This window comes from Acipenser ruthenus, chromosome 12, assembly GCF_902713425.1.
Source record: "Acipenser ruthenus chromosome 12, fAciRut3.2 maternal haplotype, whole genome shotgun sequence".
Classification (NCBI taxonomy): Eukaryota; Metazoa; Chordata; class Actinopteri; order Acipenseriformes; family Acipenseridae; genus Acipenser; species Acipenser ruthenus.
Genome location: NC_081200.1, coordinates 21817379 through 21843863, shown reverse-complemented (window position 1 = coordinate 21843863; position 26485 = coordinate 21817379). Strand labels below are relative to the sequence as shown.

At 37.1% G+C, this 26485-nt stretch overlaps 2 protein-coding genes across 2 annotated transcripts in view; one reads left to right on the top strand and one right to left on the bottom strand.

The window, feature by feature from the left end:
* LOC117416897 (N(G),N(G)-dimethylarginine dimethylaminohydrolase 1-like) overlaps positions 1–10762 on the bottom strand; it is a 180313-nt gene extending 169551 nt beyond the window's left edge. The window contains exon 1 of the mRNA XM_059034149.1: positions 10179–10762. Within this exon, the coding sequence (XP_058890132.1) occupies positions 10179–10472 (294 nt within the window). The 5' untranslated portion in view covers positions 10473–10762. The remainder of the gene's footprint in view (positions 1–10178) is intronic.
* Positions 10763–22586: 11824 nt separating this feature from the next.
* LOC117416892 (CCN family member 1-like) lies at positions 22587–25615 on the top strand. Its single transcript, XM_034028364.3, has 5 exons — positions 22587–22969; positions 23266–23479; positions 23831–24184; positions 24307–24509; positions 24632–25615. Exons 1-5 carry the CDS (start codon positions 22922–22924, stop codon positions 24932–24934), a joined length of 1122 nt encoding a protein of 373 aa, XP_033884255.1. The 5' UTR covers positions 22587–22921; the 3' UTR covers positions 24935–25615.
* Positions 25616–26485: the final 870 nt, after the last annotated feature.

Below are 26485 nucleotides of genomic sequence, written 5' to 3'. Positions count from 1 at the left end.
TAAAATATCAAATTGAACAGAAAATAAATATAAATCATATTCAAAAAAGTAAACATTTGTGCACAATACAACAATCTACAACAACATAGTTTAAGGCACAGCATGAGCTGCAGTACCTGTTGTTGCAGTACTTATTTATATCATCCAATGCTTTTAAATGCAAATTGATAAAAAAAATATATATAGCTGATTATTAAATATTTTAATACCATTTACCTGACGTTGCAATGTATTCAAAGTGTTACTCTGAAATTGGAAAAAACCTACTACTGGTGGGCTACAATAGACTACAACATGGGTTAAATTAAACCACTGCTGGCACGCTGAAATTGAAAAACCCTTTCTGACCCATCTTTTTGAAGAATTGTTTTCAGATTTAAACCTCAATTAAACCGGTTAAATGAATGTTGCAATTCACATATCAATTGGACTAAATTTGGTTTATTTTTCATCGTCTCTCCTGTCTCCATTCTCCTCGCCTCGGAGGAATAAAATGACAGTAAATAGAGACAGAGATCGATGCTTTTTTTAAATCTATTTTTTTTAATGTAATCTCTGACACCAGTAGTCAACGTGATGCTTTATTCCAAGCACACTGAATGGCTAATGAAATACATGTATATTAGTATTACTATGTTTGTGTATATCGTTTACTTTTAATTGTCTATTTTAAAAAAGTTTTACCGTAATTTGTTTTGTCGGAAACATGCAGTTTGCGTTACAAGGCCCGTTGTAAAAAAAGTAAACAAACACAGAGAAGGATTACTCAACCGTGGCATCTTAAAAAAACAAAAAAAAAAAAAAAATACATTCAAAGCGTGAAGTTGCCTGCAATGGAAACCAAGTGAATTGTTTGCATTGCTAACACAGTGTGAAAAAGCAGGAAGCGGAACAACCCATTTATTAATAAAATAACATATTTTATTGAAAAATAAACAGCTAAATGTGAATATTAATATAATAATGTAGGGGTGCATAATTGCACAGAATGCAGTTTCTCAGTATAGCTATGCAAAAGTGAATCCCTTTAACGTCACATAACATGCGCATGTGTGATAAAGCCAATGGCACTGAAGGGATGCATTATCTGATTGCGTGCAGTTTGTCATGCTAACGGCAGTCTGTACAAGTGGGGCAGCCTCATAAACATTAGAAGTGGGATTAACCGTTACCTTCAGCAACACTTAAACAAACGGCTGGTAAGCACTGTGTTTATGAAGCTTGCTTTGTTTAATTCAAATGCATTTAAAATCTACAACAACACACTGCCAATCTGCAAGTGTACGCTCCATCATATAAACACATAGCACAAAAAAACTTTCTCGACTGGTGTATTAAAGCGTCACTGCTACACGCAGCTGACTGACACACGCACACAGCTTGCCTCTCTTAAAGGGGAACGCACCAAAAGGCTGATTGCTATAACGCTTTCTTTCTGTTTCCATCACGGTAGCTGCATTTGCTGCCAATGCCATTAGTCTCGTAGCCTACTTGTAATATTGATTTATTTATTTAGAGAGACGGTTAATTGATCAGGGAGATTATGTGACAGTCTGAATTCCGTCAGGCAAACAAACACCTAAATCTACAAGCTAAACGTGCAGCTTGTTGTGGCTTAAATTATGTAAATCATAAAAAGACGATTTCAAGAACAGATCTGAAGAGACTCTACATGTCTAGAACTTTGAGTGAAAAAAACAGCTACTATTGTTTCTTATTTCTAGAAGAGGAAACGAAAACACTGGTAATCACTGTAAAAATAACTTTGTTGTACTTACCGATGCCACTGGCCGTGGATATTTCACTCAAACATCAGCATTACAGACCAAAAATCACCAAGGTGGTCTTAAAGACAGTCCTAATATCACTGATATATGTATGAATGTACTCGAACATTGTCCTGTAAAAAGCTTTAAGCTGTAGGCCTACGTTTCCAAACTTCACCCATAACAGCCAAGGCCTTTTCAAATTCCACAAAAAAAAAAAAAGGGATTACAGTTGGGAAGCATCCCCTCGGTGAACGTTTTATTGCCAGTTGATGAAAAAAAAAAAAATCTACAATATACACCAACCACTGTGTTTGTGCCACTTGTTGCCAAGTTTTAAGTGATGCAGGAGTTGAAGACAGGAATATTATCCTGAAAACACAGCACAGTTATGGTCTATCATGGACCAAACCATTTTTAGACAGGGAGAAGTGGGGTTGAATGTTATATTTATCGGAAATAAAAGTTATTTTCACTGTAAAGACATTTGTGTGTCTAATCCTTATGTGTGTGATTTATAATAAATTAGCACGTCAAACTGCGCGAGATGACATCTCTTATACAATAAGAGACACCCTTCACACAACGTATTAACTTATATAACTTATACACATAGCTAACTTATGTCATTTTAATAAAACGAACCCAGCATGTTTTTTTTTTTCTTTTTTCTTGGCTGATATCCCTTATTCTGTACAGCATTTAAAAATCCAGTGAAAAGGCAGGATGCGAGCTGACATATTTATGAACAAACCACTTAGTATAAGTTGCATGAATGTTTTAAATGTAGCAGTACTATGCTGGAATAACTTTCATTTTCAAAACAAAGCTCGGTTGTGATTGTATAAGGTCATACAATGCAGGATTCAACGATAATGTGGCACAAGTTACTTTTTTTTTTATTTTTTTTTAAATCGCTGTCTTTATAGGTGTGTATGATTTAGTTGATAGTTACCGAAATCTCAGTCAAGTGGATAATTTTGTACCACTTAATTTGCACCGATAAAACATAACCTGGTAAACCGTACTGATGGCATATCAAATGCTTAGATGGAATTGCAAAAGGCCTACTATGTGATAGTCTTCAAAAGCCCTTGGGCAAATGTGAAATCTACTTCAAAAGTTTGATGCATTTTTTTAACATGGCGAAAAAAAACAGCAACATTTCTTATGCCTCCATTGACTCTCTGTGGGAACATTTTATTTAGATACAAATGAATTTTTGGTCACAGAGTAGGTTAAACATTAAGTCAGATTCTGGTTAAATTCCTAGTTAGACAGTAAGTTGATAAAGATCTTTCTGGTCAGTTTTGTCTTTGCTAGGACAAGGCTCCAAGACAATCTGAAATAGGTGTTGGCCTCTCCTTTGATGTCCAAGAAAGGCATTTGCCATTTAGGGTGGATCACTGTTTTTGTGTTGGAGGTACCAACATATTGTTAAACATATTTACAGACTAGATGTAAAACAGGTTTTCTTAGGAGGGTTCAAAGAGAAACTGGATTGAACCAGATGCTTGGAAGCTAGGGTTAGGACAATGGACAATTAACGAAGTGATAAGAGATTTGTGTCTTTATCTGATTTAAAGAAAAATCACAATGTCACTGAAAGACTGCATTTAAACTGAGAATACGGAAATGTTCATTGTATTGCTCTGATCCATGCTTGGAGAGAGGATACCTGTAAACTGTTGTCACCATGTAACCTTTAAGATGTCTGGTTGTTACTTTGCAACTCAGAACTTTTATCTTCAATAAACTATACTTATCTGGACTCGAAAACAAGAAGCCCGCAACTTCTCTTTCGCTTCTTCTTTTATTGCTTTTCACAACACTCTAAATATATATTTTTTTGCCTAACTCTCTATATACCACAATGATTTACGCGCATTGAGACAGAAGTCTCCATTGAAAATCAGCGGAGTCGAGTACCTTGCTAAATAGAATATCTTTTGAAACGCCCTTCTAAATATTATTGGCTGAAGCAGTTTTGAGTGAGGCTGAATTTTCATTGGTTAAAATATTAGTGTGTGCTCCCATTGGCTAAAAAGGTTGCAGTGTTTTCGGCACAGTGCGAGATTGAGAGTTGGAAGTTTGTCTGTTTGTTGGGAAGTTTGCAGGGAAGTTCGTCTGGTTGATTGGAAATGTGCAGGTCCGTACAGCCTTTCGTATTAATGAATTAACAAATTAATTAGTGAATTATTAGATGAATTAACAAATACATTTATGAATTACTGTATGAATTGACAAATTTATGGACGAATTGCTGGACAAATTGACCAATTCATGAACTGACAAACAAATTGACAAATTATTGGCTGGATAGTTTTGGCACAAATGGCGCTCCATATACTTAAGCTAATGAGACTGAGGTTTTGAAACAAAAGTGCATCCATTTGAAAATAAGATGTATAAGGCCAGAGGTGCACTTTATTTGTTTGTTGAGTTTTATCTTTTAAAATAAATGTTTAGCTTTTTTTATCTACATTATTTCTTATATATGGGTCTAAAAATAAGAACTGTTCCAATTATTACATTTAATTGTAAAACGCTGACACCTTAGCACAGCATTAATAGAGGTTCCCTTCTTATTCACACCTGTTGTTCCAGATCAAACATGCTATATTCTTACTTTTTTTTCATTATTTATCTCAAGGGTTTCTTACGGTTATTGTACTTTTTGCTTATTTGTATGGGTTATACATATGTATATCTCCATATATTTATAGGAGCGAAACAGTTCAATATTCTACACGTGAAGTACAGAAGCGGTGCTCTCCCTGCCTAAGAGAAGTGGGGGGGCGGCGCTCCCCCCCACCCCCCAGCACTACACCCCTGGTCAAAGAGTTTTTTGACAGGAAGTTACTTCTTGTTTTATTGTTCTTGAACATAAGTAAGATGGCAATTACTGTTCATTATGAACACCATTACACAACTATGTGTAATTTCCAATACAAATATGACCATTCTGTTACAACCTACATACACGTTCAAGGTGTCCATTTTTGCTAAACCAACAAAAAAAACTATTGTAAACATTAATCTCTTGAGTTAAAAATCAACAAAACAAACCCGATGATTGACACTATTTTATGTCAGGCAGCAGTGTGGAGTAGTGGTTAGGGCTCTGGACTCTTGACTGGAGAGTCGTGGGTTAAATTCCTGGTGCTGTGTTTTGTTTTAGTTTGTATTTTTTTTTCATTAAGTCTAATGCTCACACACTGTACCACAAAATGACACAAAGATAAAAAAAAAATCCAAAGCATACATTTAGTCGTAATTCACACTAACATGTGCATAAAAAGTGAATAAAGCGCTCAGAAGTGCTAAAATGCTATCATCAGTGCAATCAACCTACTGTAAATAACATCAAATATCTTGCTGCTTCTAACAGCCACTTCTGTGGATTGTTGGGCAGTTTTGTGCACTGGGGGGAGCAACGTGCCAGGAGAACACTCGGGCTGGACCTGCAGCTGCCAAGCACCTCTGTCCGCTGGTTCAGATGGAGGGGACTGAGATGGCACCTTTTTTAAAATTTTGTTTGATTTAATGTAATTAAATCAATGTAATTTCTGATTTTGTAAGGGGTTTGGGGGGGGGGGGGTCAATACGGCATCCTCCAGTGTGGAGTAGTGGTTAGGGCTCTGGACTCTTGACCGGAGGGTCGTGGGTTCAATCCCCGGTGAGGGACACTGCTGCTGTACCCTTGAGCAAGGTACTTTACCTAGATTGCTCCAGTAAAAACCCAACTGTATAAATGGGTAATTGTATGTAAAAATAATGTGTAAAAAAATAATGTAATTATATGTAAAAATAATGTAATATCTTGTAACAATTGTAAATCACCCTGGATAAGGGTGTCTGCTAAGAAATAAATAATAATAAATATGATCAGGTTGGGCTTTTTAGAGGGGATGGTGTCCATATGAGGTGACACAGGTAACAATATATTCCTAAAAATCCTCCAGCATGGAATTAAACCACACCTCCTGTAAATATGTTATCCTTTCCTTCCCATAATCACCCTTACACCTTTGTTTTTCTTTTATTGCATATATTCACGTTTTTCCTGAAATACCACTAATGGAGACTTTTATTGTAGAAGTGAAGATCAGTGCAATTTACAGTGAAATTAATATAACTTCGTTTAAAAGAAACCAACAAAAGCCTAAATACTTCCTTAAGGTATAACAAGTACGACATTTCTGAAAGAAGTAAACGTTTGACAAGAAGTGATTTAAACTACACACAAATATAAATTATACTAACAAAGAGACGTTTTAAAACCTGTATTTTTGTGTCAGCGAGTATGTGTCTATGTAACAGTTAAACAGGGTGGTCTGATCGTGATATGGGGGTGTTTTAGCAGTGCAGGGACTAGAGATTTGATTGAAAAGTGAATGAATGCAGCCATGTATCAAAACATTCTACAAAGTAATGATACCATGTATTTGTAGGCTGATTGGCAGAAACCTTATCTTCCAACATGACAATGACCAAAAGCATACGGTGAAGTCAACTCTGGAATTCTTGAAGGAGATAAAAAAAATATTTTAAATTACTTATGTATATGGTAGTTGTTAAATTACAACATGTGATATGATGTTTTATTTTTCCTAATATACCACTGATAGAGACTTATTGTGAAAGTGAGGATTAAAGACTTTCATAGAGGGAGAGCTATCCAAACTGTAATACTATATACAAAGTGTCAGCGAGGTGTCTATCATGTAACGCAGCCACCATGTTAACGGGTACAGATGCCCATAATAAATCATGGAATTGCTCTAAAGCACATTATGTGCAGTAAGCCAATCGTTCTGTGCATTCTATTATTATTATTATTATTATTATTATTTATTTCTTAGCAGACGCCCTTATCCAGGGCGATTTACAATTGTTACAAGATATCACATTATTTTTACATACAATTACCCATTTATACAGTTTTTTTTTTTTTTTTTTTTTACTGGAGCAATCTAGGTAAGGTACCTTGCTCAAGGGTACAGCAGCAGTGTCCCCTACCAGGGATTGAACCCACGACCCTCCGGTCAAGAGTGCAGAGCCCTAACCACTACTCCACACTGCTGCCCCTATTATCCATTCTGTATTAAAAGTTTACAGCTTTAGACGATCTTCCCATGTGTAGACTTGACTAAAAACAACAAAAACAGTATTTTGTATATGAAGAGGTGTTCGTACTCATCTATATATCTATTATAACTTAGTTCAAGTGAGCTTACGTAAACACCTAAATGACTTAAATACACCTTAACGTATTGTGATATTCTGCAACCTCTGTAACTCGCCCTGGATAAGGGCGCCTGCCTATCAAATAAATAATAATAACAAATACTGTACTTGCTTTCGTATGAGAAGAACTACGTTTTTTGAAAATAAGTAAACGTTTGTTGAGTGATTTTAAGTACACACAAATATAAATTATACTATCAAAAGATGTTTTTAAAACATTTCAATTTTGCTAAAAACACACATCAAATTCAAATACAGCGATCAATCACCTGAAGATTAAATTCAATTACATAACATTAAAAACACATTAAACGTAAATTTACTTTACACTTCAATAATTAAAATGACAAATGTCACAGTTTTTAAACAAAAAACACTTTTTGTAGTAAAAAAAACCAAACTGTTTGCAGTACCTCTCGCTTCTTAAAAAAACAATGGTGTCCTGTAAGCTTCACAAAGACTCCAACAAACCTCCCCTTTAAATTTAGAATTTCACACATGCGCAAAAAGGCAAGAGGCTACTTATTTTCCGTGACACCGGCTCACCGTGACCTTCTGTAGGGTTAAGCGGTTACAGATAATGGATGGATGGATGGATGGAGCTCTTCTACTTCAGAAGGAACATGCACTTAAAAATCACATAGGAATTTGACAATTCAACAAAAATAAGCAAAATCAAAATTTTGAGGCAGGGATTTTCCTGGATTTTGGTTGATTTGACAAGGAATGACCCATCCAAAAGATGCATTTAAAAAAATAATCCCTACAGTTATTTCTCATGTAAAAATTATATTTGTAGCGCTCCAAATGTGAAATAAAAATGTTGTCAGTTATCACTTTATCAACAGTCATATTTATGACATTTCTATTTTATTAGTAAGATGTTTTAACAACATAAGAACATAAGAACATTAGAAAGTTTACAAACGAGAGGAGGCCATTCAGCCTAATTTGCTCGTTTGGTTGTTAGTAGCTTATTGATCCCAGAATCTCATCAAGCAGCTTCTTGAAGGATCCCAGGGTGTCAGCTTCAACAACATTACTGGGGAGTTGGTTCCAGACCCCTGTAAAAAAGTGCCTCCTATTTTCTGTTCTGAATGCCCCTTTATCTAATCTCCATTTGTGACCCCTGGTCCTTGTTTCTTTTTTCAGGTCAAAAAAGTCCCCTGGATCGACACTATACCTTTTAGGATTTTGAATGTTTGAATCAGATCGCCGCGTAGTCTTCTTTGTTCAAGATGTGTTGTTTATGTAATGTGTGTTGGTTTGTGATCAACTGATTTTTCTTATTGTTTATTCATAGTATATTTTTTTTATTCTATACAAATATGTAGTTGTGATTTGTTCTTAAATTGTGTTGTTTTAAAGTATAATTCACAAGATTTAAATATTGACGGCATTCTGAAGGTCTATTATTAATAAGGTGTCAAATTATTATATATAGGAAAGGATGCTAGGGTTGTTCCCCAGTTCGTTTTATACGACTTTAAAAGTATTTTAAGAACATAGCACAGTATTCTGAATATTACTACATTTTTAATCCATGTGACAGGTTGGCTTGTGTGGTGATGTCAGGCCAGGTAGAAACACACAGAGTGGTGAGTGAATTCTGAATGTGCTGCTTGCGCAATTTAATAAATGAACAAATAAACAGGTTGAACAAAACCAAACACGGCACATAAAACAAAACGGCACGTTGGTCAAAATAAATAGACAAACAAACACGGTGAGACAAACCCAAACAAGCATTGTGCAGGTCCTCCAGCAAGAATAGCAATTGTTATTTTCTATTTTAAAGTTTACTCCCTACTTTCTCTCCCGTTCTCTCTTCACTGAACACCCAACCCTGGGTGAGTGACCCTTGCATCTATATATACAGCTGTGCCGGGATTCAATTACTAATTAATCATTCACTTGAATCCCAGCACGTGAACTAACTTATGTAATCCCCGTGCCTAATACAAATATACATTTTAACAACACTCGTGCTACATAGCCCAATTTATACTCCATGCACCAATACACACCAACAATAACACAAAAATACACACAGGGGCGGGGCTCCCCGCCACAATCCCTAATAACTTTCAGAAAATATTGAAGTATACAAGTAATAAGGCCCTCCACATCAGGTATTACCATGTATTAGGAAGCTTTAAAAGTGTCAGAGCTTTGCCTCAGGTATCATTGCAAACCAAACTCTATAATCCATGGTAATTACACTGAACTGCTCTACACCTTGCTGCATTCAACTACTGCTCCTAACTATAACTATTTACCATATATTGTATTTGATTTTACTCTTATAGTTAAGCGTACTCATGTTTTTTGTAATTGCTCTTATTTGAAATCATTCTCATTCATTTATCATACTTACTACCTGTTCTTACTGGACTTTACTAGTTGAACTCGCTCTTATTTATAATTTACTGTATTCTTTATTTTGCTCTTACTTGAATTTGATCTTATTGGACTTTCATAACTGCTCTTACCTGTATTATGATATTCTGTAATGTGATATTTTATAATACGATACTTTGTACTGTGATACATTGTAACAATTGTAAGTCACCCTGGATAAGGGTGTCTGCTAAGAAATAAATAATAATAATAATAATAATAATAATAATAATAATAATAATAATAATAATAATAAATCTTTGTGACATATCTTTATCTAACATATCTAAAGCAAATTAATTAATGTAGAACAAATAACAGATACAGAATTATAAAGAACAGACATCACATTATATAAAACTGTACTGTCAAGAGGAATAATAATCATTAATTTGTTGAATGGGAATTTTTCACCCAGTTCAAGTTGTATATCATGCTAATATTATCACATTCTGTACCACTGACATTAAGTTTTGGGTATGTTGCTAATAATTGTTATGGAAATCAACAGTGATTTTTCAGATTAAAGACATGGCATACAATGGTCAAAATTTACAAAAGGATGAATTTACATCAGAACCCTATTTTTAGAATGGAGGAGGAGCTGGTAAGCTGGTCAGACCAGCTACTAGCTGGGAGATGCTGGTCAAACCTACACTTTTAATTTAAGTCCACGTTTTAATTGAAATGCATGGTTTCCCACGCATGCATTGTCTACCGTTCTAACACTCTTTGTATTTATTATTATAATAAGAACATTACCTCTTTTCTCCTGCTGGGTGCCCCGGGTCTAGTGATGAGAGCAATATCTCCACACACCACGGCAGCGTCCTCCACAAACGCACAGTCTGGCAAGCTGTCGTCTGCGGGCAGTTCGATCACTTGCAGCCCGAGATTGTGCTTCAGCACCCGAACATAGATCTCCTGCTCCCGCTGAGCCCGGGCCAGATCCACCTCCGCACTGTTCATCCTCAGCGCTTCTTTGGGTAAGGATGCAGCGATACCCCGAACAAGAGCGTGGGTGAACACTCCGAAACCCGCCATCAACTCAGCCATGTTTATCTAATATGAACAGGACTTTCGACTGTCGCTTGTAGCAAGGACAGTTTTAAAAAAAAAAAAAATCTACCGTTAGCTAGCTGTCTTTAGCTTTAGTTGATTCGTTTCTTTAATTTGCAAACTGCCACACAGCAAAATGACCAGATAACAAATGCATGCGAGCGCCGAGGCTAGAGTGACGCCTTCTAACAAACTGTCACGTGAGCACTTGTATCAAATACAATTGATCTGCACAACCTGTCAGTTGAAAAAGAATTGCTTATAAAGTCGTGGCGCACAGGTTTAAACGTCCAGCTACACAAGTTCAGCAGTAGCACAGTACGGTTTGTGGATGCTGGATGTTCTCAGGATGCACGTAGATTTCATTTGTAATGTCATTTCTTATTTATTTTTTTGCACGGTTAGTTTTTTGCCTGTACTTAAAGAACATTGATTTGGCATTATAGTGATTCCTGTTGCCACTTCACGGTTTTCAGTGAGCAGATTCTTCCATAAATCAACTGTCTGCAAATAGTTCACCGCACCTGTTTATACTATCTGTTGGATTTTGTTGTTGAAGGCGCAAAAAGTTTGGATTATAAACACTTGACAATGTAATGCAATGCAATACCTATGTGAAAATATCAGTTAAGTATTCTATAGCACCAATACTAGAAGAGCGTGCTGCGCAGTACTTCTTTAAATATGTCTACTGTACAGTTTAAATCAACAATAACAAAATGCTGATAAAACAAAATGTGAATCAAATGAATGCTCTTAACAAGGTTCCTACTTCCAAGTGGTCTCAGTATGATGGTATGGTAGTTTTAAATTAAGATATTGTAGCATTTTCAGGTTCTCCTGGGACAGAAATGGGACTGCAACCGTGAGTAGACCTTAAACCGTTTATTATTTATAAAAATTAAGTAATCACAAAAAAAATTCATACAAATGAAAGGGAAAGGGAAATTGGTAGTCGAAAATGAAAATAAATGATTGCAAATTGTTCGTATTTGATTCCTCTGATCCTTTTCCGCTCTATCGCTATCTCTCCCCACACACCCCCCCTTTCTGTCACTCTTGCTTTCTCCAATCTCCCAGTCGTTTCCCTGCACTCCCTTATATGGCCTAGCTCCCCCCCCTCCCCCGTCTTTCGCGCCAAATCTGCACCCCAATTCTCCACCACACACATCCACACACACGCAACCCCTGCACGCATACACACTCAATGCAACCCCTGCACGCACATATACACCCACCATGCAACCCCTTGCACACACACCCACACACACCCCCTACACTATCCTGATTCTCTCCCCCCTAACCCCCCCAGGGTCGCTACAAAATGATTAATAAGAAATAAGAAAAACAAATGGCACTTTCACCCACAGTATATGGGAAGAATGTGAACAACTTGAAATACGCCATGCACATGTATCTAAATGTTAGCGAAATCTGGAAATTAACTGAAATTTTTAGGGTAGGACTGCCACATCACCTCAAGACAAATGGAGTTTCTACTGAAAGTAGTTGCAAAACTGCAAAATTTAACTCATCGAACATGATTTAGATTTTCGCAGCATCTACTTGTGAGTTTGCATGGCATGAGCCCCACATTTACACATGCCAGTTATTATAGCAAGGCACAGAGGGGTTAGGCAGGGGTATAGTTACACTGTAGCTGTTTATGTACTGCACGAAACACACCTTAACTTTCTTTTTCAATGTAATGTTATGACAATTAAAATGTGTTGAAACATTTGCCTATAGTTGGTATGAATGTTTGTATTCCTGTACTAGCCAGTTTATGTTCCTTAATGTAACAAACTTTAATTTAATTCAAGTACAACAGAACATAAAATGCATCTTCGAGTTATGCATAATTGAACAGTTACAATAATTAATACTTTTGTATTTTAACAAGTATATTACACAATCATTAAATACGTATTTAGCACACATTTATTTGAAGAGAAAAAAACATTTTCTTTACAATAATTTAAAGCTATTTAGTGCTGTGTCCTGCCCCACTTTGCCTGTGTCTTTTATGGAAGACGGTCATTCATGTTTTCAAAACTATGCATGACTGGCAAATCCCTCCAGGCTGGCACCTTGAAGTACATTCCAGAGTTCTTTCAGAGGGGCTGCTTCTTTTTCCTTGTTTTTTGTTTCTGATTCACTCATAATTTTCCATTGATATTAAGGGCTCTGCGCATTCCTTAGTCTTCTGCATTCCATCCTCTTTTTTGGCACACATATCTTGTTACACTTCTGCCTACATGCCACATCATAATGTTAATAGAAATGTAGGGATAATCAGGAACAGCCCGATCAGACATTGCACTGGTTTAGAATGTGCTTTCAGAATTCTGTCTTGTTCTTCCCCTATGAGTGTTTTTCTGGCTGATCCTTTCAGTCCTTTTAGTGCTGTTTTTATTACTGTCTGCATAGTGGTCTTTCTTAAACCCAACATGGCCTTCTTCTATCCCTTAATGATATGCAGGTCAATGGGTGATGTTTCACCTTGATTTTGCTGCCCTTTTTGTGTCTACAGACTCAGTTTCTAGGAACAGCTTGTTTGTATATCAGACACTTGTTTTTAGTAATTACTAGCTAAAAAGATATTGTTCTTTCAAAATAATATGTAGATACCATCACAATGTGGATTAATTTAGACCCTCAATCACACAGTCATTACTAATGGGGAAAGTTCCTTATCTCAGTTTATTTAAACAGTGCCCCCCCCCCTTTTATATTAATTGAATAGACCCCCCTGTCTTTGCTTTTAAAGATGTTTTGTTTAGTCATGTACAATATACTACACTTCAGAGGATTCTCTTAATAGGATTCACTTTGGGTCAAGCACATATACTTGAAATTGAATCACTAAACATTTTTACCCAAAACTGTATTCTTGTATTGGCATTTCTTTTGCTTTTTTCTCTCGTGGCTGTCACAGGATTCCTATGTTAACTGAAAATTATTGGAAGCCTATTGCAGACATCTTGTGTGTTAAAGAGCTTACAATCTACATCAACAACTCGAAGCCAACTGTTCACATCAGAGCTCATGACAGTCTATGGGTAGTTTTTGAAAACTTGTAATTATTAACTGAGCACTAAAAACTTGTAATTATGAATCTTCCATTTAGCATCTGGCTGCTACACTGCATGCCAAGGCCAGGAGTATTTTTGTTTCTGGACAAGTGTGCTTCAGTTTTGTATTTTTCGTTAACAGCTCTTATTAGCTATGTTTTTCAATGGCAATGCACTAGAGCTGTGCTTTCTTTGTAATCTACTAATCTTTTCAGATCCACCCTGTTATAATAAAAAGGAGGGAGTGTAGAAGGCAAAGCATCTCATTGTTTAGATTATGCTGCACAGATTCAGACCATGTCATTCGCATAGCTAATATAACAGAGACAGGCCAGATTTATGGAAGCGCATAAATGCAAGTCACAGAATTCCACAGCAGATGTGGCTCAGCATTTGTTTAATCAACAGAGTGTGCAATCTTACTAAAGACTGTGTTTCCATAAATTCTAACTGGTGACTGTGGAATGCCTTCAAAACATTTGGCAATGGTATGTCAATTTAAAAGATTTGCTGCACTACCCTCCATTCCACAACTGTGAAAAGCAAAGTGAGACCCTGAAACAGGCTCTTTGTTTGCAGGTGTTTTCAGTTTGCAGTTAATTATTCCAGGTCTCATTGTGCATAGTAACCATGCATTAACACATGTTTCTTTCTCTTTTAATTTCAGCTAGACCCATGTAACACAGTAGAGGCCAATTTAACTGTCTGGATATTTGAGCCTTTCAGTGTCCTACTTTGGTCTTCCCAACTTCCTAATTTAATTTAAATGTAGCAGGATTCATTTTGAGATTTACTTTGGAAAGCTTGCTCTGCATTCTGACAAAGTAGCCATATTGTTTATTGTTTCCACTTAAAAAAAATTGAAACTCCACATTGAGCCAAAATGAAGCGTTCTAGCACACCTGCCAGGCAAATACTGCAACAGCTCTTCAGTGTACAGTCCAGGTGCTGTTTAGCAAATGCCTTGAAACCAAAACAAAAAGACACATCAAGATCATTGACAGATTAGTCACAATTAATACATCTGAGCTAAATTTACAGCTAGAATGTAGTTCCTATGTTTCAGTTTGTATCAGGAATCGTCGAAAGCCTGCATACTGTTCCCTGTATTTAACCTGTATTAAAAATGTGGTGCCTTACAGCGATGGCCAAAAGTTTTGCATCACCTACAATTTTAGGATTGAGACCATTTAAAAAAAAAAAACTAAATGAACATAATTGTATCTTTTATTTAACATCATGTAATCAAATAAACTACAAAAATGATATCGCAAAAGTCTATGAAGCCATAATTGTAGAACAGTATTTCATGTTATTTCGAAGTTTCACATTTTTCAATTGTTGTCAGTTTTTCGTAAATATATTGAAAACTACAAAGCGGTATGCAATTCAATATGTTAGTATGCACACAACAAGACCAGTTACCTGGGGGCTGTTCAGATAACAGAAGCGTTTGTAAAAATAGGTTTTGTTGTACATAGAAGTAGTGAAAAAGCAGGTATTCTCTAACGCTTCTAGGTAAGGTTACAGCCTGGATAACTAGCATATCCTAAGGTTTATCTCCTTTGTTTCTTTCAAATACAGTCTTGGAAATTTATGTGGCTCATCGAGGCTTGTTCATATGATCTAGTTCTTGATCAAAAGCGAGAGTCGACAGCATCTCCTAGGAAGCATGTAATCCGGCTTTAATCAAAGTGATCCCAACACAGCTGGAGCCTATGTTACAAGTGAATGGTACTGGCAGCTCAGGAACTGGATAAGTAACATTTTCCACAAGTATTACTGGTATTTTACATTCAGAGTAAAATATTAGCTTGCTATTGTATCTAGAGGTTTCAAACACTGATGCACACATTCTGTCACAGTACATTAGCAAATTGAGATTAAACAAAAATATCTATAGGTAATATAGACAGCACACATGATAATATATGACCATACATTCATGTGATTTCGTGATATACAGTAAAACACTTTTGATTAAGGACGGTTCCAGATTGTGTTGTCTTTTTTTTCTGCACCAAAGCACTTTATGTATTTATTTTCTTTAACTCTTTTCCCTTAAAGTTACTTTTTCAGGAAACCTCCATCTGCTTTCTAGGAGAATTCTTGCTTTTGGGAAGCCATTCCAATGTTATTAGGTAATATTTGTTCATCCACTCATGGGTCCCTCGAGTCACAGTAGCGAGGTGTGAGAGTGATGCTGCATCCTGGCACTTCAGATTTCATTTCCCAAGCCAGCTGGCTGCCAGCACCCACTGGGATTGTTTTTGAGACCCCTGCATACTCAGACTGGAGCCTCCATATGTACCCAGTTAATGCCACTACAGAAAAGTCACTGTTCTGGCTGGAAACTAAAATGTCGTTGTCCCTTGATAGCTAGTGAATTCACAGTCATTTTCAAAAGATTGGCTTTTACTTGCTGGTTATTTAAGAGTTTTATAAGGTCTTTAAAATACAAACTACTTAGGTAACACTAATGTTCTATAAACATAAACACCAGCAATGCAGATAGTACTAGCAACTTGGGGTAGTTATGGTGAGGCAACCAATTAGCAATGGAAATAATGAGTGTGTTTATGAGCACTGCAAGTAAATTTAAACTACATTCACTTTGAAACAACATTACTTAAAGTTCATAGACATTTAAAACTTCAAGCAATAGAAATGTAACAATACATTTTAAAAGTCTATGTAATGTGAATGCATGTGAACTCCAGCTGCATTAAAACTGAACAGTTTACAATTGAAAGCCATCTTTCTGTTTGAAACCATTTGGAGTGGCTCTTTCAATTACTTAAGAATTGTGTTTCTCTGTGTGTGTGTGTTTTACTTTTTATCTGGGCTACTGTGCTCTGACAAGCTGCTCTTCATCTTAGGCTACAAATCAAGTGTCCCACATAAAAGATTAATTCTCAAACTGAACGCAGTAGGGATTCAAGGAAATGCATGCACATGGATTAGGGAGTGGTTAACATGTAGAAAACAGAAAGTACTGATTAGAGGAGAAACCTCAAAATGGAGCGAGGTAACCACTGGTGTACCACAGGGATCAGTATTAGGTCCTCTGCTATTCCTAATCTACATTAATGATTTAGATTCTGGTATAGCAAGCAAACTTGTTAAATTTGCAGACAACACAAAAATAGGAGGAGTGGCAAACACTTGTAGCAGCAAAGGTCATTCAAAATGATCTAGACAGCATTCAGAATTGGGCAGACACATGGCAAATTACATTTAATAGAGAAAAGTGTAGGGTACTGCACGCAGGTAATAAAAATGTGCATTATAAATATCATATGGGAGATACTGAAATTGAAGAAGGAATCTATGAAAAAGACCTAGGAGTTTATGTTGACTCATGTAATCACAATGTCTTCATCTAGACAATGTGGGGAAGCTATAAAAAAGGCCAACAAGATGCTCGGATATATTGTGAGAAGTGTTTAATTTAAATCAAGGGAAGTAATGTTATGATTTCCATTACACGAGAGTAGATGTTAAAACTTCATGCTGATTTGAACTCGGCTCTCGCCAAGATAAGCACCAACTAAGACGTAGCTTTACAGTAAACTAATGTGATCCATATGTGTCTCCCTCCATTTACGTTTCCTTCCATATGATGATGTAGATATCCTTCTGTCTGGTGTTAATGGCTGAAGTGTAATGCTGGCTCCAGGGATCAGCTTATTTTGCCTCCCTGGCGCATCAGCACACACAACGGCTGCGATGCTGGCTCCGGGGATCAACCAAAGTGCGGCCTCCCCAGCGCATCAGCATGACAACCGTCTGGATTGAGCTAAGTAGGGTACATCTCTGGGGTTTTCAAGTGGGCACCTTCCATCCTCAGTGTTTCGTCGACTAGCCCACGACACCTCAAGAGGGCTCGACGGTGATTCTGGCGTCCCAGCATCACCCCCCTCCGTCCCCCACTCAACTCAGCCCAGCTTACTTACCTGTACATCAGCGTTTCTTTCTTTCTATTGTGCTTGAGATCCCCAGCCAGAATTTTTCCGTCTCAACCACAGCCAGTTGCTGCTCCTCTCTGCTGCTTCAGATAAGTTCTTCATTGTGCGACGCAACTCTTGGCCACTGAATCCGACGTCTCTGAGAAACCGGGTTGTAGAGTGTGCCACAAATCCTCAACAAACCACTTCCACTGGGTAAACCCGAACTCTCCATCCTCGCTGTTCCGCTTCAGTGGCTAGTTGAGCATACCGCAGTCTCTTCCTCTCATACGCCTCATCTACAGCATCCTCCCATGGCACTGTTAACTCTACCAGGTGAACAAGGCGTGCTGATCCAGACCACAAGACAATATCTGGTCGAAGGTTAGTGGTGGCAATCTCAGGTGGAAAAATAAGCCATTGACCAACATCTGCCAGCATTTTCCAGTCTCTAGCAGCTTCCAGTTGTCCTGGGCGAGGATTGGTTTTAACACCTTTTCTTGGTGGTTGCTCTCCTGGGTGGAGGAATGTTGTCTTTTGTGTGTAATGTTTTGATGGAACAGGTGACAACTTATTGGTTATGTTACGCTTGTCTTCCAATGCTAAGGCCAAACATCGCAAAACTTCACAATGCATTAGTAAGACCTCACCTAGAATATTGTGTTCAGTTCTGGTCACCTCTTTACAAAAAGGATATTGCTGCTCTAGAAAGAGTGCAAAGAAGAGCAACCAGAATTATCCCCGGTTTAAAAGGCATGTTGTATGCAGACAGGCTAAAATAATTGAATCTATTCAGTCTCTCAAAGAAGACTACGCGGTGATCTGATTCAAACATTCAAAATCCTAAAAGGTGTAGACAATGTCGACCCAGGGGACTTTTTTGACCTGAAAAAAGAAACAAGGACCAGGGGTCACAAATGGAGATTAGATAAAGGGGCACTCAGAAAATAGAAGGCACTTTTTTACACAGAGAATTGTGAGGGTCTGGAACCAACTCCCCAGTAATGTTGTTGAAGCTGACACCCTGGGATCCTTCAAGAGGCTGCTTGATTAGATTCTGGGATCAATAAGCTACTAACAACCAAACGAGCAAGATGGGCTGAATGGCCTCCTCTCGTTTGTAAACTTTCTTATGTTCTTATGTTCTTATGTACCGGGGCCCTGAGCTCAGGGGGGCCCCGACAAATTACATGAGGTACCAGGGCCACACATTTCTCCCGACAGGTCTGACCAGAGGCATGTCTGAATTTCCTTGTACTACTGTCTTGAAGGATGCATTGTGAAAAATGAGAAGGTTCTGTAATGATTCACCAGTACAAGATAACTTGCTTTAAAGCTAGCAGTATCAAGCTGAACAGGAGCAAAGATAAAATGTTTTCATTTTCATAGGAATAATTATGCTTTCCATAGTTCTCTCCTTAGAAACGAAATCATCGACACGGGAAATGTAAACTTGTGAGCACCAAGCAAGAACCAGGTCTACTTTACTGTATTAGGAAACTATGCTTAGTTTATACAATAATGCTGTAAAATGACTATAAAGTGCAGGGGATATGTGCTCTAATGTCTGACATGGAAAAGAAGTGTTCCTATTGGGTTTCAGCTAGAATATGCCAGGAAAATATTATTCTTGCCATTACCGCATTGAAAAACTCCTTCCAAGACTTGTAATGTTTCCTGAATATGCAATGTTTTTTCATCGCGGAACAATAATGAAGTTTATTCCATTTACCCTGTGCTGATTACAATACCAGGACTGTTTTTAAAGCATTCATTCATCTGGAAAATAAGGAATTCAAACACTGTGTTAAACAGACATCTTGTACCTTAACCAAACAGTCAGCTTCCTGAGAATGTCTGGCAATTGTGTTATTAAAACGGTTAGTCATAGAAAAAAAAGCTGTAAGCAACAACCGCTATTACAAGCCTTGAATTGCCCTGTATTATATGTTAGAAAAGGCAATACAATGTATTTGGGTGTTCCGATAATGGGGATAAATGGGTCTGGAGAAACAGTTCTACTGTACCTATAATTCATAAAATTCCCATATTATTTACTGCTTTAACCAGAATACATCATACTGTACAGTCAAACCTGTATACCAGCCCATTAAAGAACAGTGGACCTATCTATAGTGAATCCTTTGCAGGCCTTGTACACTTACTGTAGATTCCAGCCACAACATTGAAAGGTAATCCGCAGAGGTAAGGTAATACAGTGCCCATCTAACTGCAAACTCTTAACAACTCATTCATATCTCTACAGAAATGTTCTTGCATTTCTGTATTTGTGAATCAATTAACTGCTAATTACAAACTGCAGTCAGAATACAGCACAGCCAACATACATCATTACATTTTGAATACATTGCCTTGCCAAAGAATTTTATAAAACGGCAAGGTGCCTATTTTATGTATAAAGGATTACATATACCTTTGTGATTCATATCTTAAATATGCTTCCTATAACAGCCAGCATCATTTAAAATCAGGATACTTCACTATTCTGTGAAGTATCAGAATGTTTACTACTGATAGTCACTAACCTGCCTTCTTAATTTAAACGACAGTCTGACCTGCCTGTAATAGCTTTATTAAACAGCATGACATAAACCAAGAATTATACCACTTAAACGACAGTCTATAATTGAAACATACAGTAACCAGGCAGCACCCACTGATATTTCCTACACTTACTGTAAAGCACAATCCCCTTGACAGACAGTTTCTTAAGCTGTTTGCATAGTTGGCTAAACCGGCAAGCATGAAATATTTAATAAAAGCTTAAAGTCGCTATGGTACACAAAAGTCTTAAATTGGATGTAAAACAAGCAAGGGGGAAACACACATTATCGGCAGTGTGTTTGCTATCTGTGCTTATGTACTGTTTTTGGTTTCCTAATTAAAATCACCATTCACAGGTCTTCATTACAAGGGGCTGCTGTATTGTATTAAAATGCCACAATACTGTTAACCAATCAGAGCCACACTAAATGTGGGACAAACAATATTGGTGTACCTCATGGAAAGAAGACTGTATTCAGGACTATATCAATCAAAACTATAGCAGTTTACCAAATGCGGTTTAATACAAAATGCTTCAAAACGTTACTCATTGTACAACACCATCTAGTGTTCTCTTCGGGCAGTTAGAAAAACAAAGTTCTGTAAAACTGCAAACCGTCCTAACTGTTGAGGATGATAATAGTACTACTATTTAAGAATACCGTAATATACTGTCCACAAACATTCAGCAGAAGTGTTTTAACATTGCTCCAATCAAAAGCATACGTAAGAAAGTTGTAAAAGGCAGTATGATAACTAGCGGTTTAATAAAGTGTATATTAATAAAATAAATATCAATCATAAAAGAGAATTAAAAGAAGAAAAAAAAACTGTAAGCATATAAATAAACTCACCAGTAATAGCCATACGCTTCACCCTTTGACCCCTTCTGGTGCAGCTACCTTGACACCTTGCATCAATCGCTTACCACCACCTGAAAAAAAAGACCTTCGGCGCATTTAATCCTTCAAACCTTAGTTTGCGTCATTACAGGCGACGATACACTTCATTGAATGATGCCGACTTCATAAATGTAGTTTAGTAGGCCTATCTCTTTCAAAAGCATAATACTCCTGGACATCGGGATGTAAACTACAAACATATTTTGCTAGATCCTTCAACGTCACGCTTCTAGTTCAAATCGTGGGGGAAAGTCTTCTAATCTTATCAGGATTTCAAATTCTTATATGGAATGGAATGGCACTTATTTGACATTAATATAGAAGACTAAACTATCGTACTTTGGTTTTTTTCTCCCCAAACCAACAATTTATGTGGAAAGTTGGACCATACTGTTTTTTTTTCAATTGTAATGGACAGATTGCGTGAAAACCAAATTAACCAAAGGAACGCGAAAGAATTTCCTTTATGGGGAACATATTTAACAACCCTTTAAACTGTCAGGAATGCTTTGTGGTTGGCTAACAGAAGTAGAAATATGTTAATAATGCAGGCTACTGCCATACCAAATATGGCAATATTGTTACGTCTGGAGTCTGAGTCTCCATCTGGAATCGCTTAGAACAATGGAATAAGAGGAAAGGAGCCAAAAATAGAACTGTAAACTTCTCTTTATTTCCAAGGCCCCTGCTGGAAAATATTTAAGTTTATATTTCATTTTAAAGTGTTGCTTTTGGTGAATATGTTGTTTATTTCCATACCTCCAATATTATAAACTTGTAGAATTATTATTTGGTATAGAATATGCGAATCACTGAACAATATTAGTTTGTACTGCCCCATCCATCCCACCAATTACAGTAGCTACTTTAAATGAAAACATAGGGAATTGCAATAATTGGTTCTTTATTACAAAAAAAACCAAAACGAAAACAAGTGTGATGTAAGCGGATTCATTATCATTTATAAGAAAACATGGAAACGTGGTGGTTGACTGGCTTAATGGCAATACACCGCACGTTAAAGTGTGTTTTTTGGAAATATTTTTTTTGTTTTTGCCGTAATATGTGTAAATTTACAACTACCTTGTTACAGGTTTGCTCCTACATGCAAAGCAACTGCAATGAAATCGAATTATCAGCGGAATGTACGAGGAAGTTGGCAAATAAATCATGGATTCACAAGAAACATACGTCACAATGACTAGTTTCTTCACGTTAGTTTGCATATCTCTATTTGGAGTCAACATGACCCTGAGGGTTTAACGTTGAAAATTGCAAATTCTTTTGATTTCCCATGCATTGCCTTGCATACATCATGCAACCACTGTGCATGCCAATGGAAATTAACTTTTACACAAAAAATAATACATTAATTAACAAAAAACAGACATAACCCAGAAAGCCAGTTTCAGTAAGAACAAATCAATAAAGAGCAAAACAGCACACATACAATACTTTACCATATAACAGTTACATAATTTGTTGTAAAATACTTTAGCACAACGACAACACCACTATCTCTTATGTGAAAGATACTTTAGAAAGAATTAAGAGAAGTTAATTTGAGGGGGGAAAAATATATTAAAAAAAAAAAAAAAAAAAAAGTTAGACAGGGAGGTGCTTCACTAGGATGGAAAACGCGCCAAGAAACATTCCTGGAATACTTTCAGAACTGTGTAACTCAGCCAAAACCGACGTCACTGGAGGGCACGCGCTGCACTACAGTATATAAGAACTAGAACAGAGCAGTTTCATCAGATTGAACAGCAACTGCAACGAGAACTAAGCGGAGAGTTTTAAAGTAGTTAAATACTACTGCCACCACTATCCGTGAGACTGATAGAGAAGAAACAAGCAACCTGAGCTTTTTATTTTGAAGCCACGACTAGAAAGAGAAAGAACAGAAACCTTTTTTCTTGTTACTTTCTAAGAGCAAAAAAAAAAAAAAAAAAGTCAACATGTTCATTTTATCGGTCGCCGTGATTGCTTTTGGATGCTTTAATGTGGTAAGTTTGACAACAAGTTTTGTACTGTTTGTTATGATTATGACTAGTGGTGTATCCACACACGCATTATTTATTAAATATCTTATATCTGGGTGCTTGGATTTGGGATTACTGCTAAACATACAAAATGTTTTGATAGTTTTAAGTTTACAAGGACAAAATCATGTGGATTACAGAAGATTTAAACTCGATCGATTTAATTAAAAACGTATGTAAACAACTCATTTTATACAAAGCAGTGCTTTTGATCTGGATTTAATTCACTCATTTTTATTCTTGTTCTGTCTTGCCCACAGGCATTTTCATTCTGCCCATTTGAATGCCAGTGTCCCCGGGAGGTACCCAAGTGCGCCCCTGGAGTCAGCCTAGTGCTGGACGGATGTGGATGTTGTAAAGTCTGTGCTCAACAACTCAATGAAGATTGCAGTAAAACGGAGCCGTGTGACCACACCAAGGGACTGGAGTGCAACTTCGGAGCCAGCTTTGGTGCTCAAAGGGGGATCTGTCGAGGTAAGCTACAGTTTCCAGTTTACTAAATATTGTTTTAAAAGTCAGTCTAGTCCAAAAAATTCAGTAATCTCTAGACCATGTATGGTTACGTGTTGTTCTTAGCTTTGTCAGAAAGGCATGTGATTTCAGCGGTATGGAATGTTTTTCAGTCTGAACTCAACTAAAAGGCACATATGGCCTGCATAAGGAAAAGTGATTCCTAACTCTCTCCATGTTCACTCCCCCTGCCTCTCCAGGGAGTTGCAGACATTTTACAATACATTTGGTGAACTTGACAAGAAGCTACCTGCCTAAAACTACTGGTTATATGAACATTTTGCAATAACAGGCTTTCTTTATTCCTCTTAACAGCCAAATCTGAGGGCAGACCCTGTGAATACAACAGCAAAATTTACCAGAATGGAGAGAGTTTTCAGCCAAACTGCAAGCACCAGTGCACATGCATCGATGGAGCTGTGGGCTGCATCCCTCTTTGCCCCCAGGAGCTTTCCCTGCCTAACCTGGGCTGTGCTAATCCGAGGCTGGTGAAGGTGCCTGGACAGTGCTGTGAAGAATGGGTTTGTGATGAAGACAAAGAAACCGATACCACAGACCAGCTAGATCAGATATTCAGCAAAGAAATGGGCATGGACGTTTCAGAAAGTGAACTCACCAACAGAAATGAGCTGATTGCGCTGGTCCAAGGTGGCCTCAAGTCCCTACCTGGTAGGTACATAAAGCACAGTTTTGCATGCAACTTTTATTATGGTGATTGTTTATTACAAGAAAGATGCATGTAAATATTTTGATGGTTACACATTTCTAATATTTTTTTTTGTGTTTTCCAGCATTCAGAGTGCAGCCTCAGGGTCACATGTTTGAAAGCCAGAAGTGCATCGTTCAAACAACAGCCTGGTCCCAGTGCTCCAAGACTTGCGGGACTGGTATCTCCACCAGAGTCACCAATGACAACAGTGAATGCAAGCTGGTGAAGGAGACTCGCATCTGTGAAGTTCGCCTCTGCAGTCAACCAGCATATACTAATTTGAAGGTATGTAGAGTCAGAATCAATTTAGGATTAAAAAAAACAAAAATCTGATTTCAGCAAAAAGAACTGAAAAAAATACGTATTTTACAACTAACAGATTTTTCTTTATCTTTTTTTTTTAACAGAAGGGAAAGAAATGCACCAGAACCAAGAAATCAAGGCAAGCAGTGAAGTTCACTTATGCAGGGTGTTCGAGTCTGAAGAAGTACCGTCCTAAGTACTGTGGTTCCTGTGTGGATGGGAGATGCTGCAGCCCCCAGCAAACGAGGACTGTAAAGGTCAGGTTCCGCTGCGAGGATGGCGAGACCTTCAGCAAGAGCGTCATGATGATTCAGTCCTGCAGGTGCAACCACAACTGTCCTCACACTAACGAAGCCTCCTACCCCTTCTACAGACTGTACAACGACATCCACAAGTTTCTAGACTGAGTTCAGCAGGATCACAAAACAAACAAACCAAAACAAAGAAAAACACGTCTATTGAAGCTGAGGAGACCTAACAAAAAAATATTAAATACAAAACAGACACATGTGTGTCTCCTTTCAAACTAAATTCCCACGGAATTAAGAACTAAATATGAGGACTGAATGAAGTGCACTGTGTAAGCTGGAGAATATGACAGCATTCTTTTTTTTATTTTTTTTTAAATAACCGCTTCATAATACTGGAGCATTGTTTTTTTTATAGCTTCGTTAAGAAGCATTGTATTTATATACAAAAAAAGTTGTTAATATTATAAAATTGTGTATATATTTGTTCTGTAAGTCCAACACATGACCTAAACTGTAGAGATTTTTTTTATAACTTAAATGTTTGTACTATGTTTTGTAACCTGAGAAAGAAACCACACTGAACTTGTATGACACAAGTCAGTGGTCCCATTCCTTCCCAGTGTGAGCACATGTGTTCACGTATGTGGCAGCTATTGAACAACTCTTCCACGAGAGAATTGAAAGAGAAAATAGAACAGACTTGTAAATAATGAATGAATGTTTCTTATTTATCAAAATGTAGCTACTTTTATTTGGATATTAAATGTCATACTGGAATAAATTGTCAAAAAAGGATTTAATTTTATATGTTATAAATAAAATAATTTATTTATGAAATGAGTGTCTCCTTTTTTGCAACTTATGACTTACTTGAGTAAATTCAAAGTCAGGTTTAAATTACAGATTTGTACTTGGTAACAAAGTAAATGGGAACTAAACCAAACTAACTTTTGCAGCAATTGTGTAGCAAGGCCATTCTGTGCCAAATAATACAATCAGACTATTATTTTATTGAGTTACGTAACACCTTACATATAAACACATTCGACATGTCAAGCTTCTAGATAATTTATTTTCCTGTTTCATTAATATCAAAACACATTAAGTTGGTCCCAAGTTATCCATGATTAATTTCAGATGTCCTGATAACCTGATGAAAGGGAAACCCCCAAAAGACTCATGCATAGCAGATCACAATAAAACAAGGGGCCCAGCTAAAACAAACTTTTGTTAACACAGAACATGCTTTCTGTCGTTAAGAGACGGAGCAATTTAAATAACATGTGGCATGCCTTAACTGTGTCCTAAAAGGGGTAATAAATTGAAGTGCAACGCTCCTCAGTTCTTATACAACTTTGAGTAGTTTCCGCACTCCCATCTGCTTGCAAGCTTAAAAAAAAGAATTGTGTGAAAAGAATGCTTTCCTCTAGTCTAAAGGAGGTAGCTTGCTTTCAGCAAATCAGTTGAAGCAATTCTTTTCACTAATCCTAATAACCCAGTGATTAAAAGTAAACATGGTCATAAGTGGGGAGGTATGCCAGGAATTTCAAGTACTTTTTCAATGAGGACTGAAAGCCAGACAAAAGCTACTTTCAGAATTAAATTGCATTTTCCTAACTATACAGATAGTATCATAAGAAGTGAGTAAAGTTGGTCTGTGCAGAGGCTAGATGCCTGTCATACCTGTGCGACTATTAAAACTGACAA

What these genes read in the sequence shown, in the direction of transcription:
- LOC117416892 (XM_034028364.3), top strand. Translation starts at nt 22,922, where the DNA reads ATGTTCATTTTATCGGTCGCCGTGATTGCTTTTGGATGCTTTAATGTG. An exon ending in TCAAAGGGGGATCTGTCGAG is followed by an intron (nt 23,480 to 23,830) that starts GTAAGCTACAGT and finishes TCCTCTTAACAG; the next exon opens with CCAAATCTGAGGGCAGACCC. An exon ending in CAGCATATACTAATTTGAAG is followed by an intron (nt 24,510 to 24,631) that starts GTATGTAGAGTC and finishes TTTTTTTAACAG; the next exon opens with AAGGGAAAGAAATGCACCAG.